Source organism: Eleginops maclovinus, chromosome 1 (assembly GCF_036324505.1).
Source record: "Eleginops maclovinus isolate JMC-PN-2008 ecotype Puerto Natales chromosome 1, JC_Emac_rtc_rv5, whole genome shotgun sequence".
Classification (NCBI taxonomy): Eukaryota; Metazoa; Chordata; class Actinopteri; order Perciformes; family Eleginopidae; genus Eleginops; species Eleginops maclovinus.
Window position 1 is genome coordinate 668009 of NC_086349.1, and position 19964 is coordinate 687972.

Sequence of the window (19964 nt, forward strand, 5' to 3'; positions counted from 1 at the left end):
GAGGTCACATAGAAGCCTAGCCAATCCAATGAGTGTTAGGGAATATTTTGTGTAAGCTTGTAACCTTTCGCTCAGGGCTGTGACCTCTTCACACACGTGACCATTGGTCTCCTCACAGCTGCTTGTGTAGTGCTTGTTTTCAAGTTAGCCAGTTGTGTCCTTCCTCTCTGTCCTCCTCTAGCATAGGCTAACGGCCTTGCAAGTGCTGCTATTTTCATTAAGGAGGGGCAGCCTGGGCTTCCGAAGCCTTGTTGTTCCCACAGTGGGTACAAGCTCATGCTGACCTAAGATTGGCTTTATTGTTTAGGCAGAGTTAGCTCCACTTTATCTGGCCCCAGATGCTCCGGTAAATCAGGTCCATGTTTAGGTGTAGTACCTCCTCTTGAGGACTCAGCGGGATTCCTTTCAGCCTCCTGAAGTACAGGCTGGTGTAGGTCTGAGCGTCTCGGGCCCGCTGCAGAGCAAAGTCCCAGCTGCCCCTCCGCCGCTGCTCCCGGATCTCACTCAGGTTGGCCTGGATGGCAAACATCCACCACTGCCCGCAACTGCAGAGAGAAAACAGGTTTAAGGCTCACACAGGGACACACACGGGAACACACACGGACAAACAAACATGTGGGGGAACTCACTTTCCTGAAATTGGCACCTTCGGTCTCCACTTCTGGTAAAGCATCTCTCTCTCCCGACGGTCCAGCTCTTTAAGGAATGCCATGATCTGCTGGTATTGGACCTAGGACGGATGGACACACACACACACACACACACACACACACACACACACACACACACACACACACACACACACACACACACACACACACAGTCACTCTGCATGCTGTGCCACAGAGTAACGATGCATATAACCTCCTCTGATGCTGTTGATAAGTGAGTGTGTCAGGTGTTCACACCGACCTGTGACAGGCGCAAGGACATGGGCTCCAGCTGAACTTGGCCCTCGATGCGTGGCGTGTGTCGGGCCCTCAGAGGCTCCTTGGAGGTGTTTCTTCTGAGCAGCACGGAGGCACACACAGGTTCAAAGATGTACTGATGGTCACGGCTCTGCATACACCGAGTCATCGCTTCCTAAACCGTCCCAAAACAATCAGACATAAACTTTACCTCTTTACCCGCTCCCTACAGAAGTGGTGTGACGATGTAAATGTCCCCTCTGTGTGATGATAAGTTATTCTGATTCTGATATCTGACAGCACTTTGTCATTCATAATAACCTTCATACCTGATAAACACCACATGACTCTTTCATAGTGTTTCATCTTTAATTCCAGAGGAAATGTATTGACTTCAGATATTTGGTCTTCTATCTCTTGAACACAGCTGGATAATACAACCAGGGAACTGTTTACTATCATGTATTGGTGTATGCGAGTTGTGTATCAAGCAACAGGACTGTGCGTTTGTGCTGTGTGTGCTTCAGATTGCCCCGCTGTGAGTCAGGAGGAACCTCGTGTAATAGAGCTACGGTGCTGTGTTTCCAGGGTCTGACCTGGATCTGATTGGCAGGCAGCTTCCCCAGTATTTCACTCTCTGTGTCCCAGTACACGCTGAAGTCTTCTATCTCCAGCTGCTTCTGCCGGCGCTGCTTCTGGACCTGGAAAGAAGGTAAATCCCCAGGGAACCTCACATGTGGTAGAGCTGGATCGACCAAAAACACATTTACGCCACATGCATCTCATCAACAAAAGATACTAAGTTATCATTACGAGAAAACCGTCTTTAGTGAATGCATGTGTCCTTTAGCACATCTTTTTTTTTTAAAGTGTATTTGAGAATTCTAGCACCTGTATTTATTTGATCTCATCCAATAAAAGCCAAATGATAATGAAGTCTGACATCTGGTTGTGGTATAAAATACATTTGGGCCATATAGTGGATGGCTTATTGTGTTTAATTTCTTAATTACTCCTAGTTGTGTTCGGGGTCACTTGAATCCAACCAATCAGAGTCTTCTCCAGGTGGACCTACGGATGCAGTGCTATTAATGTGATGGATCCGGCAAAATGTGGAATTGAAAATGCTGTTTTTGAAAGAAAGAATCCAGACAAATATGAAGTACAATATTTGGTTGGATTTAAATGTTGTGGATCATTTTCCAGTAAAAATGGACTGCTGGATTTAATAACACTCTTTACATTGTGCATTATGCGCAGCCTGTGAGGTGTGCGATAGTGCCTCCCAAGTGAGCACTCACTGTCTCTTTGGAGGGGTTCTGGGCAGAAACATTATGGATGCAAACTCCGAAGGAAAAGGGTTTCTCTGGGTTGGAGAAGTCATCTTCAAATCTGAGATGCACATCTTGGATGTTCAGCTACAAAGGAAAGTGAGAAATAAAAAGGTCAGTCTGTAACAAAACAACAACAACTACATGATTACTTTGACCCACTGAAGGGCAGGGAGGCAGCATGGAAATGTGAAAGGTATTGATGTATTCTTCTTACTTTTCTTACTTGCAGGCAGTATTTTAGGTAAACCGAGCTTAAAGGACTAGTATGTGTTAAACAATAGGAAGTTGCCCAAATGAGCACTGAACCAGGGTTCACTTACTGCAGTGATTCTCAGACTTTTTCAGTCAGGCCCCTTTGGGTAATTGGAAATATTTTCGAGCCCCCCCAAACCCGGGTTCCCACCTAGATTGGTAGGGTTAATTGTATAAAGTTGTATAAACATTACAGTTTCTCTACTAATAATAACAAGACACAAAGATCCAACTGTAACTGTATATTTTATTATGGATATATCAGAGATATTATCCTGAAATGGACCAATCAAACAATGACTACTTTTACTGTCTCTACTTTAAGTACATTTTGATGAGAATACTTTCTACTTTCACTGGAGGAACATTTAGAATGCAAGACTTTTACTGTGACAGAGTATTCCTACACTCTGGTACTTCTACTTTACTCAAGTACAACATCTGAGTACTTCTACTTTTACTCAAGTACAACATCTGAGTACTTCTACTTTTACTCAAGTACAACATCTGAGTACTTCTACTTTTACTCAAGCATCTGAATATTCCTCCCTCCTCTGATGGGGGATAAAATGATCCCCACAAACATGTATTCCAAATTATGTTTAGTGAATCATTTGGAACACTAAATATACAAACAACTGCTCAGAGCATCAGCCTCAAGTTCTGGACTGGAGTTCGTTGTGAGCTAATGCAGAGATTACATGTGTTGTTTCTGATACAGTAATTTTGAATGGCTTACCTCAATGTTTTCCACAATCCTAGTGACCGCTGAGGCGGTGGCAGAGTACCAGTACGACTCTCCTTTCTGCTCACACTCACTCTGCAGGAGGAGGGTGGAACAAGAATACATTTGTATGAGTCTGTCCGTCCTGCACAACCCTCCAAACTCTGCACAATGCACATTGTAACTAAACATATTTTATTTTGTCATAATTAAGTTTTACAGGTGTGCCTATATTTCATCCATATTTAGTGTAAATGTTGCTATATTGTAATGTTATTATAGTTGGTTTTTTTTATTGTTTTTTATCACTATTTTATTTTTATGTATGTATGTTTATGTATGCACCAAAAACACCAAGACAAAGGAAATAAGTATTTGATCCCCTGCCGATTTTGTAAGTTTGCCCACTTACAAAGAAATTAAAAATTCTATACTTTTAATGGTAGGTTTATTTTAACAGTGAGGGACAGAATATCAAAAAGAAAATCCAGAAATGTAGATTTAAAAAAAAGATATAAACTGATTTGCGTTTCATTGGGGGAAATAAGTATTTGATCCCCTTGCAACCAATAAGAGTTCTGGCTCCCACGGAGCGGTTAAATAAGTCCTCTGGCTTTAGGAATGTACTCCTGATGTCAACACGTTACCTGGATAAAAGACACCTGTCCACAGTCAATAAATCAGATTACAATCTCTCCACCGAGGGCCAGACCCGAGACAGGTCTTGTGATCATGGTGGAACTAATGTCAAGGACATCAGGGACAAGATTGTAGACCAGCACAAGGCTGGAATAGAAGACAAGACCACCAGCAAGCAGCTTGGTGAGAAAGAGACAACTGGTTTGATTATTAGAAAATAGAAGCAGCACAAAATGACCATCAATCCCTCCCTCACCTCCTCCCTCCCTGACTCACTGGACCCCCTGCAGTTTGCCTACAGAGCAAACAGGTCCACGGATGATGCCATCTCCCTCACCCTCCACACTGCCCTCTCCCACCTGGACCAGAGGAACACTTATGTGAGAATGCTGTTCATTGACTACAGTTCAGCATTCAACACCATTGTGCCCTCCAAGCTCATCATTAAGCTCAGGGACCTTGGGCTCAACAGCGCCCTCTGTGACTGGATCATGAGCTTCCTGACGGGCAGATCCCAGGCAGTGCGGATGGGGAACATCACATCCTCCACCTTGACCCTCAACACCGGAGCCCCTCAGGGTTGTGTGCTCAGCCCTCTCCTCTACTCCCTGTTCACGCACGACTGCGTGGCCACACACAGCTCCAACACCATCATCAAGTTTGCTGACGACACGACTGTCATCGGCCTGATCACAGACGGCGACGAGACGGCGTACAGAGAGGAGGTCAGAGCCCTGACATCTTGGTGCCAGGACAACAACCTCCATCTCAACGTCAGCAAAACAAAGGAGCTGATTGTGGACTACAGGAAGAGGCAGAGAGAGGCACACACACCCATCACCATCGACGGGACTCCTGTGGAGAGAGTCAGCAGCTTCAGGTTCCTCGGGGTAAACATCAGTGAGGACCTGACATGGACACATCACACCAGGGTCATATCCAAGACGGCTCGACAGCGGCTCTTCTTCCTCCGCAGGCTGCGGAAGTTCAACATGGACTCCAGGATACTCTGCAACTTCTACAGGTGCACCATCGAGAGTATCCTGACTGGCTGCATCACCGCCTGGTATGGCAGTTGCACCGCCCTCAACCGTAAGACTCTACAGAGGGTGGTGAAAACTGCTCAGCACATCACCAGGACGGAGCTGCCATCCATGGAGGACCTCTACACCCAGCGGTGTAGGAAGAAGGCCGGTAGGATATTAAAGGACCCCCATCACCCCAGCTACAATCTGTTCTGTCTGCTGCCGTCTGGCAGACGGTACCGCAGCATCCGGACCAAGACCACCAGACTCAGAGACAGTTTTATACCACAGGCTATAAGACTACTGAACTCCTGAGCTGTGTGAATGTCTACTCACATCTGTTTATAGTACACACATACATATATATTATACACATCTGCCATACATATCTGTTTATAGTACACATATCTATATATTGTACATATCTGCCATATACATCTGCTATACATAATATATGCATCTGTCCATACCTCCTCATTCAACAGTGTAAAGTATTTAAATACTTTCAATGTATTCCACATATGTATATATTTCACATCCTCAAATCTTTATTGTTAATATTGTAAATATTCTTCTCTCTTTTTGCACTACTTTATTTATCTTTTGCACCATGCATGTTGAGTTGTTGGAGGAGCACGCGACATAAGATTTTCATTGCCAACATATACGCTGTATCTGCTGTGCATATGACCAATAAAACCTTGAAACTGAAACTTGAAATTGCCCTCATTCTGGGGCTCCACGATCAATGATCATGAGAAAGGTGAGGGGTCAGCCAATAGCTACACAGGAGGGACTTGTTAATGACCTGAAGGCAGCTGGGACCCCAGTCACCAAGAAAACTACCTGTTACATGCTGCGCCGTAATGGATTAAAATCCTGCAGCATCCTTGCTCAAGAAGGCACATGTACAGGCCGTCTGAAGTCTGCCAGTGATCCTCTGAATGATTCAGAGAAGGCTTATCAGAAGGTTTTGTGGTCAGATGAGACCAAAATCAAGATCTTAGGCATCAACTCCACATGTCGTGTTTGGAGGAAGAGAAATGCTGACTATGACCCCAAGATCACCATCACCAGCATCAAGCATGGAGGTGGAAACATTATGCTTTGGGGGGGTTTCTCTGCTAAGGGGACAGGACGATTCACCGCATCGAGGGGAGGATGGAGGGGGCCGTGTATCTTAAAATACTGGCTGATAACCTCCTTCCCTCAGCCAGGACACTGAAAATGGGACATGGATAAAACATACAGCCAATGCAGCTAAGGAGTGGCTACAGAAGAAGCCCATTAAGGAGTGGAGGGGCATAGCCAGTCTCCAGACCTCCATCCCATAGAAAATCTGTGGAGGGAGCTGAAGCTTCCAGTGGCCAAGCATCAGCCTCCAAACCTTAAGGATTTTGAGAGAATCTGCAGAGAGGGGAGGACCATCAGGGGGGAGGAGGTGGAGGTGGTGAGCACCTACAAGTTCCTGGGAGTGCACTTGAACAATAAACTGGACTGGAGTGACAACACTGATGCTCTCTTCAGGAAGGGACAGAGCAAGTTGTTCTTCTTGAGGAGGCTTCGGTCCTTCAACGTGTGCACGAGGCTACTGCAGACGTTCTACCAGTCTGTGGGGGCCAGTGTGCTCTTCTTTGCCGTGGGGTGGTGGGGGGGAAATGTTAACATGCTTATATTTACATACAGTTTTAATTATGTTCACGTAACTATATATAAATGCCTGTATATGAGTTGACATAGTAGAAGGAAGTAGGGGCTCTTATTGTGAAATAAACAGGAAGTTAGTTGTTGCGCTTGGAGCGTGGATTGAACTATGGCTAGCGTCAATAAAGGTGTTGTTGTTTAACTACAAAAATTGTCTTCTTGTCGAGTAACATTGGTAGCAGAGGATGGTTAGCAACTACAGAGTCCCGCCAACCTTTGACGAAGAGAAGCTGTATGAAAGTTGGAAGAATGAAGTCACAATTTGGACCAGAGTTACCGGACAAGCAAGCGCTTGCTGTGGCTTTGGCGCTTTCGGGAAGATTAAGGGAAACAGTGATGGAAATACCGGTAGATGATTTGAATAAGAACACTGGCATGGGCACTTTACTTGCAAAACTCAATGGTTTATTTCTCAAGGAAGAAAAAGACCGAACATATGAAGCTTACTCGAGCTTTGACCGGATTGTGAGAGACCGTAAAGTATCCATGGCGGACTATATCATTGATTTTCAGCAACGATACTTTCGGATGCGCAAGTATCAGATGGAACTCCCTGATGCAGTATTAGCCTTTAAACTGCTGGACACTGCATGCTTGGATATAAAAGACCGCCAGTTAGCTCTGACAGCATGTAACGATCTGACTTTTGCGTCGATGAAGTCAGCACTGAAGAGGATTTTGGAAGTAAAGACTTAATATCTCCAACAATGGGAATTAACCAGGAAACGGCATATATAATGACTAACCCATATCCTCATGAACTAGAACCAGGTGTGTGTTATCTTCATATTATTGACCAGTTCACACGGTTTAGTGCAGGCAGCATTCTGAACACAAAGAAATCATCAGAAATAGTGAAGCACTTTGTCCATGACTGGATAAGTGTACATGGTCCACCCCAGAAACTGTTCAGTGATAATGGGGGAGAGTTTAACAATGATGAAGTGAGAGATATGGCAGAAAACATGGAAATAAAGACAACAGCTTCATATAGCCCGTGGAGCAATGGGCTTCTGGAGAGACACAACCAAACACTTACTGAGATCCTAATGAAAGGGAAGACAAGTAACGGTTGTGACTGGAACACTGCACTGGATTGGGCTCTGAAGGCAAAGAACACCATGCAAAATGTCCATGGCTACAGCCCACATCAGTTGGTGTTTGGACAGAATCCTAAACTGCCCTCTGTGCTAACCGATAAACCCCCAACTTTAGAGGGCACAACAAAAAGCGAATGGGTGGCAAAACACATCTCTGCTTTACCTGCATCAAGGAAGGCATTTACAGAAGCAGAATGTTCAGAAAGGATACGGAGAGCACTATGGAAACAACTACGTCCCACAGATGAGAAATATAAAACGGGCGACAGAGTGTACTGTAAGCGAGTTGATTGTCCAGAGTGGAAAGGACCAGGAGTTGTCATCGGTCAGGATAGTGCAGTGGTGTTTGTCAGACATGGAGGGCCTGCATTAGGGTGCATCATATCAGACTGAGAAAAGTGAATACAGAAAACGAGGATAGAGATGTCCCGAATGATGATACAGGAAATGACACAGACATTGAGCAAGGACAGGAGATTGCTGACAATAACATAAAGGTCACAGAAGAAACTGAAAATGAAGCAGAGCAACACACAAATGACAATACAGAGACTCACAGTACAGGGCAGGAAACTTGTGTCTAAAAACAGGAGAAGTTGTGAAATACAGAAAAAGGGACACAGGTATTTTGCACACAGCTAAAGTCTTAGGACGGGCAGGCAAAGCTACAGGTAAATACAAAAACTGGTATTATCCACCTCACATTGAGCACACCACTGATGCAGGCACTACAGAGTCAACTAACATGTCAAACGTCGATGATCTTCAGATAGAAACTACCGTTACTGAGACTAATGGCACAAATGTGTGTGAGGATGTATTTGTAACAAAAGATGTGTCATTTCACTCAGCAAAACAAGAGGAGATAAAGAACTGGAGTGATAACAACGTTTATGAAGAATTTAGGGATGAGGGACAAAAGTGCATTTCTACCAGATGTGTGTGTACACTCAAAGACACACTCGCTGGATTAGTGCCAAAAGCACGGCTTGTGGCTAGAGGTTTTGAGGAGTTCAAAGTTTCAGAGCTGCAAAAGGATTCACCCACATGTGCTTTAAGTGTCACTTTGGCTACTTTTGGCAGTGATTTGTCCGAGACAGTGGACACTTCATTCTCCATCCATCCAACCATCTTCTCCCGCTTTTCCGTCAGGGTCGCGGAGGTAACAGCTCCAGCAGAGAGCCCCAAACTTTCCTTTCCCTGGCCACATCAACCAGCTCTGACTGGGGGATTCCAAGGCGCTCCCAGGCCAGTGAAGAGATATAATCCTTCCACCTGGTCCTAGGTCTACCCCTCGGTCTCTTCCCAGCTGGACGTGCCTGGAACACCTCCCTAGAGAGGCGCCCAGGTGGCATCCTCACTAGGTGCCCGAACCACCTCAACTGGCTCCTTTCAACGCGAAGGAGCAGCGGTTCTACTCCGAGTCCCTCCCGGATGACTGAACTTCTCACCTTATCCCTAAGGGAGATGCCAGCCACCCTGCGGAGAAATCCCATTTCGGCCGCTTGTATCCGCGATCTCGTTCTTTCGGTCATGACCCATCCTTCATGACCATAGGTGAGGGTAGGAACGAAGATGGCCCGGTAGACAGAGAGCTTTGCCTTCTGGCTCAGCTCTCTTTTCGTCACAACGGTGCGGTAAAGCGACTGCAGTACCGCTCCCGCTGCTCCGATTCTCCGGCCCATCTCACGCTCCATTGTTCCCTCACTCGAGAACAAGACCCCGAGATACTTGAACTCCTTCACTTGGGGTAAGGCTTCATTCCCTACCTGGAGTGGACAATCCATCGGTTTCCTGCTGAGAACCATGGCCTCAGATTTGGAGGTGCTGATCCTCATCCCAGCCGCTTCACACTCGGCCGCGAACCGATCCAGTGAGTGCTGAAGGTCACAGACCGATGAAGCCATTAGGACCACATCATCTGCAAAAAGCAGTGGTGCAATCCTTAGCCCACCGAACTGCAAACCCCCTCCCCCACGACTACGCCTCGAAATCCTGTCCATGAATATCACAAACAGGATTGGTGACAAAGCGCAGCCCTGGCGGAGGCCAACCCTCACCGGAAAACGGTCCGACGTGCTACCGAGGACCCGGACACAGCTCTCGCTTTGGGAGTACAGAGATTGGATGGCCCTAAGCAAAGACCCCCTCACCCCATACTCCCGCAGCACCTCCCACAGTATCTCCCTGGGAACCCGGTCATACGCCTTCTCCAAATCCACAAAGCACATGTAGACCGGTTGAGCGTACTCCCAGGCCCCGTCCAGGATCCTTGCGAGAGTGAAAAGCTGGTCCGTCGTTCCACGACCAGGACGAAAACCGCATTGTTCCTCTTCAATCTGAGGTTCGACAATCGGCTGGACCCTCCTTTCCAGCACCTTAGAGTAAACTTTCCCGGGGAGGCTGAGTAATGTGATGCCTCTGTAATTGGCACACACCCTCTGATCCCCCTTTTTAAAGAGAGGAACCACCACCCCGGTCTGCCACTCCTTCGGTACTGTTTCCGACTTCCACGCAATGTTGATGAGACGTGTCAACCATGACAGTCCCTCAACACCCAGAGCCTTCAGCATTTCTGGGCGGATCTCATCCACCCCCGGGGCTTTGCCACTGTGGAGCTGTTTAACTACCTCAGTGACTTCCCCCCGTGAGATTGGAATTGATCCCCCTTCATACTCCAGCTCTGCCTCTAACATAGAGTGCGGAGTTGTCGGATTCAGGAGTTCCTCAAAGTGTTCCTTCCACCGCCCTAACACACTATCAGTTGAGGTCAACAGCGCCCCATCCTTACTGTACACAGCTTGGATGGTACCCTGCTTCCCCCTCCTGAGGTGCCGGACGGTTTTCCAGAACAACTTTGGTGCCGACCGAAAGTCCTTCTCCATGGCTTCTCCGAACTTCTCCCACACCCGCTGCTTTGCGTCGGCCACGGCTGAGGCTGCTGCCCTTCGGGCCTGTCGATACCTTGCAACTGCGTCAGGAGTACCCAGGGATAACATATCCCGGAAGGCCTCCTTCTTCAGTCGGACGGCTTCCCTAACCACCGGTGTCCACCACGAGGTTCGCGGGTTACCGCCCCTTGAGGCACCTAAGACCTTGAGACCGCAGCTCCCCACCGCAGCTTCGGCAATAGAAGCTTTGAACACCGCCCACTCTGGTTCAATGTCCCCAGCCTCCACAGGGATGCCTGAAAAGCTCCGCCGGAGGTGTGAGTTGAAGGCTTCCTGGACATGGGACTCCTCCAGACGTTCCCAGTTCACCCGCACTACACGTTTGGGCTTACCAGGTCTGTCCAGAGGCTTCCCCCGCCACTCGACCCAACTCACCACCAGATGGTGATCAGTTGACAACTCCGCCCCTCTCTTCACCCGAGTGTCCAAAACATGCGGCCTCAGATCCGATGATACGATTACAAAATCGATCATGGACCTTCTGCCTAGGGTGCTCTGGTACCACGTACACTTATGAGCATCCTTATGTTCGAACATGGTGTTTGTTATGGCCAATCCATGACTAGCACAGAAGTCCAGTAACAAACCACCACTCCGGTTCAGATCAGGGGGGCCGTTCCTCCCAATCACGCCCCTCCAAGTGTCTCCATCATTGCCCACGTGTGCGTTGAAGTCTCCCAGCAAGACTAAGGAGTCCCCTTCAGGAGCCCCATACAGGACTTCTTTCAGGGTCTCCAAGAAGGCCGAATACTCTGAACTGCTGTTTGGTGCATAAGCACACACAACAGTCAGAGTTTCCCCCCCCATGACCCGCAGGCGTAGGGAGGCGACCCTCTCGTCCACTGGGGTAAACTCCAACAAAGCGGCACTCAACCGGGGGCTTGTGAGTATCCCCACACCCGCTCGGCGCCTCACACCTTGGGCAACTCCGGAGAAGAATAGAGTCCAACCCTTATCCAGAAGTAAGGTTCCAGAGCCGACGCTGTGTGTAGAGGTGAGCCCCACCAGATCCAACTGGTAACGCTCCACCTCCCGCACAAGCTCCGGCTCCTTCCCCCCCAGAGAGGTGACATTCCACGTCCCCAAAGCCAACTTCTGTCGCCTGAGTCTGGTCCGTCGAGACCCTCTGCTTTCACTGCCACCCTTCTGGCAGCGCACCCGACCCCATCGTTGTTTCCCGTAGGTGGTGGGCCCGCGGGACGGAGAAGCGGAGGTGTTGCCCACGTTGCTTTTTCGGGCTGTGCCCGGCCGGGCTCCGTGGCAAGCCCGGCCACCAGACGCTCGCTGACGAGTCCTCCTTCTGGGCCTGGCTCCAGAAGGGGACCCCGGGCTTCCTCCGGGCCGGGTATCCTCGCTTCCAAGTGTGTTCATTCATGAAGTCTTTTTGAACCAATCTTAGTCTGGCCCCTTACCTGAGACCAATCTGCCATGGGAGACCCTACCAGGAACACCAGGTTCCAGACAACACAGCCCCCAGGTTCATCGGGGCACACAAACCTCTCCACCACGATAAGGTGCTGGTTCTCGGAACACTTCATTCTATGGACATTAAAATCGGCATTTCTACAGGGAATGGAACTATCACGTGACATTTACATCAAGCCTCCTCCCGAGGCTGACTGTGAAGGAACAATATGGAAGCTCAAAAAGTGTGTCTATGGTCTGGCAGATGCTTCACTATACTGATACAACAGAGTCAAGGAAATAATGCTTAGAGCAGGAGGAAAAATGTCCCAAGTTGATCCAGCTGTTTTCTATTGGCTTGATCAGACCTGGGCACCTCAAGGCCCGCGGGCCACATCCGGCCCTTTGGGCGTCCCTGTCCAGCCCGCGTGAGGTCAATCAGAACATGAATGAAAAAATATTTATGCCGTTCATGTTATACAAGTGTGTTGCTTTTATTTTGAAAAACATGTTTTTTTTTATTTACGTGTGGACGCACGTGCGTTTTATACGTCCATGACGTGCGTGAACAGAGAAAAGTGATGCTGGCCAGCTAGCCGTCAAAATGTCAGCTCACACCAAAAAAAGAAAAGTTGACACCGAATGCCGCTTTTTCAAGAAGACATGGACGGCTAAATATATATTTACAGAAGTCAAAGGTAAAGCGGTGTGCTTAGTTTGTGGTACACAGGTCGCTGTGTTAAAGGATTACAATTTCAATCGCCACTATGTGACCAAACATGAAGAGAGATAAAAGAATTTGCTGTCGGATGCTTTGCTAGCTAAACTGCAAAACCAACAAGAACTTTTTACAAAACTTTGCACACCCAGCGATGTGGCTGTCAGGACAAGTTCTGTCATATCCCACAAAATCGCCAGAAAAAGTAAGCCGTTTTCTGACGGAGAGTTTATTAAGGAGTGTTTGGTGGACTCTGCAGCACTAATATGCCCGGAAAAAAAGGGCGCATTTGGGGACGTGCCCCTCTCCCGACGCACTGTAACGAGGAGGGTTGAGGACATCCCGGGAAATCTGGAGCTTCAGCTGAAGAACAGAGCGGTCAACTTTGACTATTTTTCTCTGGCGTTGGATAAGAGCTGCGATGTACGTGACACAGCCCAGCTACTCGTCTTCTTACGTGGGATAACTGCAGACTTCAAAATCACGGAGGAGCTGGCAGCCATGCAGTCAATGAAAGGAACAACAACTGGGAGTGATTTGTTTACGGAGGTAAATGCATGTTTGGACAAATTGGGACTCAAATGGGCAGTGGCGGTTCTACATGGAATTACACCCCGAGCAAGATCCCCTCTGACATTTTTGCATTGTATTATACATCAGGAGGTGTTGTGTAAGTCAGTGTTAAAAATGAACCATGTTGTTGATGTTGTAACTAAAACAGTTAACTTCATCAGGGCAAGAGCATTGAATCACAGACAGTTTGTTGCACTTTTGGAGGAAAATGAGAGTGAACATGGTGACATAAGCTACCACACAGCTGTCAGGTGGCTCAGCCTGGGCAAAGTGCTGAAAAATGTCTGGGACCTGACTCTTGACGGAGATTCAGGAGTTCTGTGTGAAGAAAGGAAATGACGTCCCACAGCTTTCAGACGCAGACTGGCTGGTAGAACTTGGTTTTGCTGTTGATGTGACATCACTCATGAATGAACTAAATGTCAAACTGCAATGCAAGGGGCTTTTTGTGCATGAAATGTACAGCGCAGTGAAGGCTTTTATGAGAAAGTTGCAGCTTCTCTCAAGCCAAATGAAGGACAACATTCTCACCCACTTGCCAAAACTGAAGGAAGCCGCACCATCAGCTGATCACCTCCACAGGTACTCATCCATGTTAGAAGCACTGCATGGTGAGTTTTCAAGGTGATTTCAAGACTTCAAAACAGTTGAGACTGACATGCACATGGTTTCTTCTCCCTTCACCTGCAGTATGGATAATGCACCCAGTGATGTTCAGATGGAACTCTTTGACCTGCACTCTGACACACTTCTGGCAAAGCACTTTAAGTCAGTCTCACTGCTGGATGTTTACTCTTCTCTCAAAGAGGAGAACTTTCCACACCTGAGGAGGCGTGCTCAGATTCTAGTCCTCTTTGGATCTACCTACACATGTGAACAGACATTCTCAGTGAAGGAGTTAAACAAATCCAGATACAGATCCTCTATCACTGATGATCACCTGTCCTTCGCATATCCACCTCAGACATTCAGCCAGATTTCAATGCACTTGTTCAAGCCTAATCTAGACTGGATTTCTCTCACTGAACAGTAAAATGAACTGAAAAAAATTAAAAGCATGCATTGCTTTTTGTATAAAGTTGATCAATTGCATATCTTGCAACACCTTTTCCACTGTTTGTGAAGATTAGTTAAAAATAAAATGAAACACTGATGTAATGATTGTTTTTGTTTTTACTGTTTATTACTTCTATAGGAGTATTTTCAAATTTGACCTACACCACAATTCCATATATTTATATACATATTTACAGAATATCCTTATTCTGTAAATATGTATATAAATATTTACAGAATATCCTTATTCTTCTGATAACCAGTAGCAGCTAATCAAAATATATAATTTACTGCTTTTTACAATGGGAGAAAATGAATATTGAGCAGAAATAAGTTTAAGTTATCATTGGTTCAGCCCTCCAACACAGTTCAGGTTTCTCATGTTGCCCCTTGTAAAAATGAATTGCCCACCCCTGGGCTAGATCAACACTACTGTAACTGGGGTACTTGCCTGCCATGTGGATGACTTTATATGGGGTGGCACTCAAAGGTTCTCAAGAACAGTAATACCCCATCTCAGATCAGTGTTCAAAGTGGGACGTGAGGAGCATGACAACTTCTGTTATGTGGGAATAGACTTTGTGACTGTTGACAGAAAAGTGCAAGTCCAGCAGGAAAACAACATTCAGCATATGCAGCCCAAACATATGGATCCTGCACGAGCTGTGGAACAAGAATCACCTCTCCATGAGGAGGAAAAGGATCAACTCAGGTCTAAGATAGGCCAAATTCTCTGGGTTGCAAGACAAAGCAGACCGGATGTCATGTTTGATTTTAACAACTTGGCATCAGGCATAAAAAATGCGACTGGGCAGACTGTTCACGAAGCAAACAGAATAATGTGCAAACTTAAGTCCAAGAAAGTAGCTCTGAATTTCCAATACTTGTGCAGAGACAGTGCTCTGAGGTTGACTATTCAGCGATGCTTCCTTTGGAAATCTTTCAGATGGAGGTACTCAGGGAGGACACCTAATTGTTCTCATGGGAGAAAATGGAAAGTTCTCCCCCCTTTCTTGGCAGTCGAAGAGAGTCAAGAGAATCGTACGGAGCACACTTGCTGGTGAAACATTGGCAATGTCTGATGGAATGGATAATGCTATATTTCTGGCTACACTCTTCTCTGAGCCAACAACTGGTGATGCTGAACATACCACACCAATAACCTGTGTTACAGACAACCATTCACTGTTTGATGCACTCAAGTCCACAAAGTCAGTAACTGAGAAAAGACTTCGTTTGGAAGTAAGCAGCATCAAATAACTTATTTAAACAAAGAAGGTGGAGCGAGTCCTATGATCCAACACAAAAGAACAACTTGCGGACTGCCTTACTCAAAGGGGGCATCAGCTCTCCAGTTACTCAAGGCACTTAAAGGACAATGGAAACTTGCTTAAGACCAAAGATATGCATTTGTGTTACATTAAGAAAAAGGTGGACTCAATAATAGAGGCCTGTTAAGACATGCAATGTTATTGTTTTGTTGTATTGATGTTCAGTGTTTTCTGTTTGAGTCTCAAGTCTCAATGTTTGAACTCAGTACTGGAAAAGGTGCATCTTTTTTTTAAGAAGAGAGGGAGTTTGTTAACATGCTTATATTTACATACAGTTCTAATTATGTTCATGTAACTACATATAAATGCCTGTATATGAGTTGACATAGTAGGAGGAAGTAGGGGCTGTTATTGTGAAATAAACAGGAAGTTAGTTGTTGGTTTTGGAGCGTGGAGTGGACTATGGCTAGCGTCATAAAGGAGTTGTTGTTTAAATACAAAAGTTGTCTTCTTTTCGAGTAACAATAAACACTTGTTGTTAATGGTCATTTACATGGAGAAATCAATGGTTTTGTCTAATTTCATAAGGGGGGCTAATAATGTGGCCTCAACTGTAAAGTTCTACATTGCACAAGTGAAGCCACTGTAGGGTCACTGAGGCTGTAAAATACCTTAAAACCTAGTTGCTTGATTGATGAAAAATGACGGAGGATTTGGTTTTTTTGTACACCTTCACAGGGGAGAAAAAAAGAGCACTTTTCATGATGCATCATTTGGATCCACCTACTTTGAATTTGTCCTCCAGAACCTTCAGGAGGCGTGTTTTGCGCTCCCTCTCCTCCTCTCTCTCCTTCTCTCCGTCGTATTCCTGCAGCTGCACCGGGCCAATGATGAGGTTGAGCTGGGACATGGAGATCACCCACGGGTCACTGTGAGGCCGGTAGAAAGGGATCTGCAGAGTAATCTTTCCAATGAAGCCTGGGGAGAGAAAACAGGATGCATGGATCACTCTGAATATGAGTGAGTGTGTGTGTGTGTGTGTGTGTGTGTGTGTGTGTGTGTGTGTGTGTGTGTGTGTGTGTGTGTGTGTGTGTGTGTGTGTGTGCGTGTGCGTGTGTGTGCGAGTGAAGCAGCTGCACACGGTATGGATCATTTATTTTAACCATGTGCTGGTTATGTGTTGGACTGACATTTAAACATCTCAAGTAGAGCAGGTTAAACTCTGCTCTTTGTCATCAGTTGATAGAGAGGAACTAGAGGAAGTGTTTTATTATATATTGTGTTTATGTGTACAGTCATTGGGCTGCCCTCAGGCTCCAGTCGTTCAATGTTGGACAGACAGCCTTTTTTGAATAGCATTTGAACCCTTCTGATTCACTAGAGAATGCCTTTGATTGTGTGCATCATACAGTATGTGGCAAGAGTGTGAGTTTCAGAAGTTTAACCTCAGCTCCCTAACTCCCTGACTTCCTTTGTGACGTGCCACCCAAAATTCCCTTGATCTACTTTCATTCGAGGAGAAAAGCAGGCATTCACCGTCATTACATCAGATCACACGTTAGCAGCTAAATCCTGACTCAGCTTGCGAAGATGGAAAGAAAGCGCTGGCTCTAGGAGATACTTGCAGTATACATACAAGAAGTCAGAAGAGGAACACTTCTCTGCAGTACAGGCATCCTGACTCGTCTTCTCATAAATAAGCCATCTGTAGGATTCAGTTGAAATTACCTTTTAAGACACTACCATCTGACAATATAGTTTGATTTAGACATAATGTTGAGATTTTGTGTATTAAAAGTAAGCATTTCACCAAACGTTGGCCATTACTCTTTCAGGCACAATATCAGACACAGTAAATGTGTCTTCAAGCTTCATCAACATGACCCAGCTAACCCAGTCTGCGGCTGACTGAAAAGTGGGTCTCAATAAAGTACTGATGTTTGAGTGACCAGCCCTATTGAAAACTGATGCCATGCTATGTTATTTTCAGTTGAGTAAAGTAATTGTTGAGCACTGAGAATCCTTACCTTACATGAACACACGTATCTAAGCATACAGCACCTGTGATGTGTGGATAAGCTTTTGTCTTAGAGAGCACTCCCCTACCCCACTTTGGATATCCTTTTCATAGTTGTGTGTAAACGTTGTGTGTCTCACCTGCTTTTACTTCAAATGGAAGGTCAAACTCTCGGAGGGCATCTTTCCTCAGAGGGAGGTTCTCCAGCTCCACGGCCCCTGAGGAAAAACACCATCACACAGACACTTGAATACTCAAAATACAACACTCAAATAATAACTGGTGCTTACACAGTGACCTAGGGATCGTCCAACGTAAAGGATCACACAGTTCCTTACTACTAGAGCTCAGCTGCGTCAGTTGCTAGTGGACACAGTCTGACAGATGAAGTTTATGTTGCTGCTGAAATATATTGTGTTATACTGAATTCTGTTTGTGTTTTTCAGACTTCCTTTAGTGTTTTAATGGGGAGGACAAAATAATTGAAAAACATGTCATTAAAATACAATACAGTTTAGCAGAAATCATGTTCATTTTGAAGGATTATTTTATCAAAGAAGTGATTTTCACCCAAAGGAGAAGGAATAGGAAGGAAGGGAAAACAACCTTCCTACATCTAGAGTAAGGAAGTATCAGTATTGGCCCATCATTGAATTTTAGATTTAGCCATCATAAACTGTATTTGACACAAAGGATGAAAATGGGCTACTGCTATCGACCATGGGATCTGATTTGCAGATCGGCCCAATCTGTTGTGTTGCTTTAATTCTATCAGGGCTAAATGTTGTTTCTGTTGTTTTTTGCAGCTCAGCTGGTTGAGCTGGAATATCACATTCAGTGCATTTATCCTGGTATAGAACAATGTAGCATGATTTGTAAAATAATCAGTAATAACTTTTAGTAATGCACGTGTAATTACCTTTGAGGAGGGCGATGGAGAGCTGGTCTGTGTTCAGGTTGCTGACATATTTCCCCAGGTATGTGTTCAGGCAACCCAGGCCACCAGGCCTTCCAACATCCTGCAGGCTCAGGGGGGGCTGCTCCAAGCACCCCCTCTCTGAAGCTGACAGGTGGGCTGTTCAAGGTCTAGCAAACAAAGGACACGTCTTATTAATATATAAAAATATGATGGCTTCATAATGTCACGAGTGAAAAGTGTATCTCCATTAGTCAATCTTCTCCTTTATGGGTGAGCCCGCCTCTCCAGCAAAGTCATTTAAAAATAAGTCAATTAGTCAATTAGAGCAAGCTTCAGTGTGTCTTTAGATTGTTGCCTCCGCTGTTCCCCCCCTCCCTTTGCGACCCGGGGCCTCACCCGCCGGGCGGGCTGTCAGGAAAAGCCAACAAGGGGCCCCCCTTTCCCTTTTCTGGACGGTTTTTTTCAGACATTTTAAAGCCATAACAAATTTAACAGAAAGTTTTGTTTTAAATTAAAATAAAGGGAAAAATTCTTCGGGTTTCTGACTCGTACCCCAAACAAACCCCCTGACACCCAAAAAATGCCCCTTTTCACAAATTTTTTCCGTTTTAAATATTAGTTTAAATTCTCAACTAAATGTAGCACAAAATCAAAATCTTAAAAAGGGCCACTTAAAAAAAGCTTAACGTATTCCCACACAGATCTTTTCCCCCACCAGAGACGACCGGTGGGCATTCCCCCCACTTCCGTCCATGTCAGCCAACCCCCCCGGGAAATAGGGGGTCATTTGGGTCTTCAAAAGCACTGAAAATAAATCCAAGGGGCAGTCCGTCTTTAAAAACCCTTTGTTTTCTCCCCACCATTTCACAAGCCCTGACACACATAAACCAAAATTTAAATAAAAACAAACTTTTATGAAAAGCTAACAACACAACAAGGGAAAACTGCTGCTTGTTGACGGGGCAGGGGAAGGTTTGTGATCTACTTAGCTACCCTTTGGGTAAAACTAGCTCGCCCCGGTGGGGAACCGCAGGGCCAAAAACCCCGCAGCGTTAAAAACTGAAATCGTGGGCCAACACCACCCGCTCTCGAAACCCCAAAATTAAAAATTCAAAAATAAGTGGGGGGGTTGTATTTCCAGACTTTTTAAGGGGGTGTCGTAAAAACACCACATCCTTGTAACCCAAGAACTTCCCAAAACTTACTTCCTTCATGTTTACGAAAAAAAAACTCTCTTCGGGGCGTTCAATAAAAACCCGGAAAAACCCCGTATCGAACAGCACATTTTAATATAACCAAAGGTTTCCTTCCTCTAAAAAATTAAAAAAACAAGCCAAAAAATTTTAAAAATAAAAAAAGCAAAATATAG

The 19964-nt window shown here is 45.7% G+C and overlaps 1 protein-coding gene across 1 annotated transcript in view; it reads right to left on the reverse strand.

Moving 5' to 3' along the window:
- Positions 1-18694, reverse strand: part of vps13d (vacuolar protein sorting 13 homolog D) — an 86435-nt gene extending 67741 nt beyond the window's left edge. Inside the window, 10 exon segments of the mRNA XM_063882796.1 lie at positions 377-545; positions 630-730; positions 913-1083; positions 1505-1609; positions 2210-2326; positions 3234-3314; positions 16447-16637; positions 17817-17894; positions 18596-18665; positions 18668-18694. Of these exon segments, the coding sequence (XP_063738866.1) occupies positions 377-545; positions 630-730; positions 913-1083; positions 1505-1609; positions 2210-2326; positions 3234-3314; positions 16447-16637; positions 17817-17894; positions 18596-18665; positions 18668-18694 (1110 nt within the window).
- Between the last annotated feature and the right edge of the window lie 1270 nt (positions 18695-19964).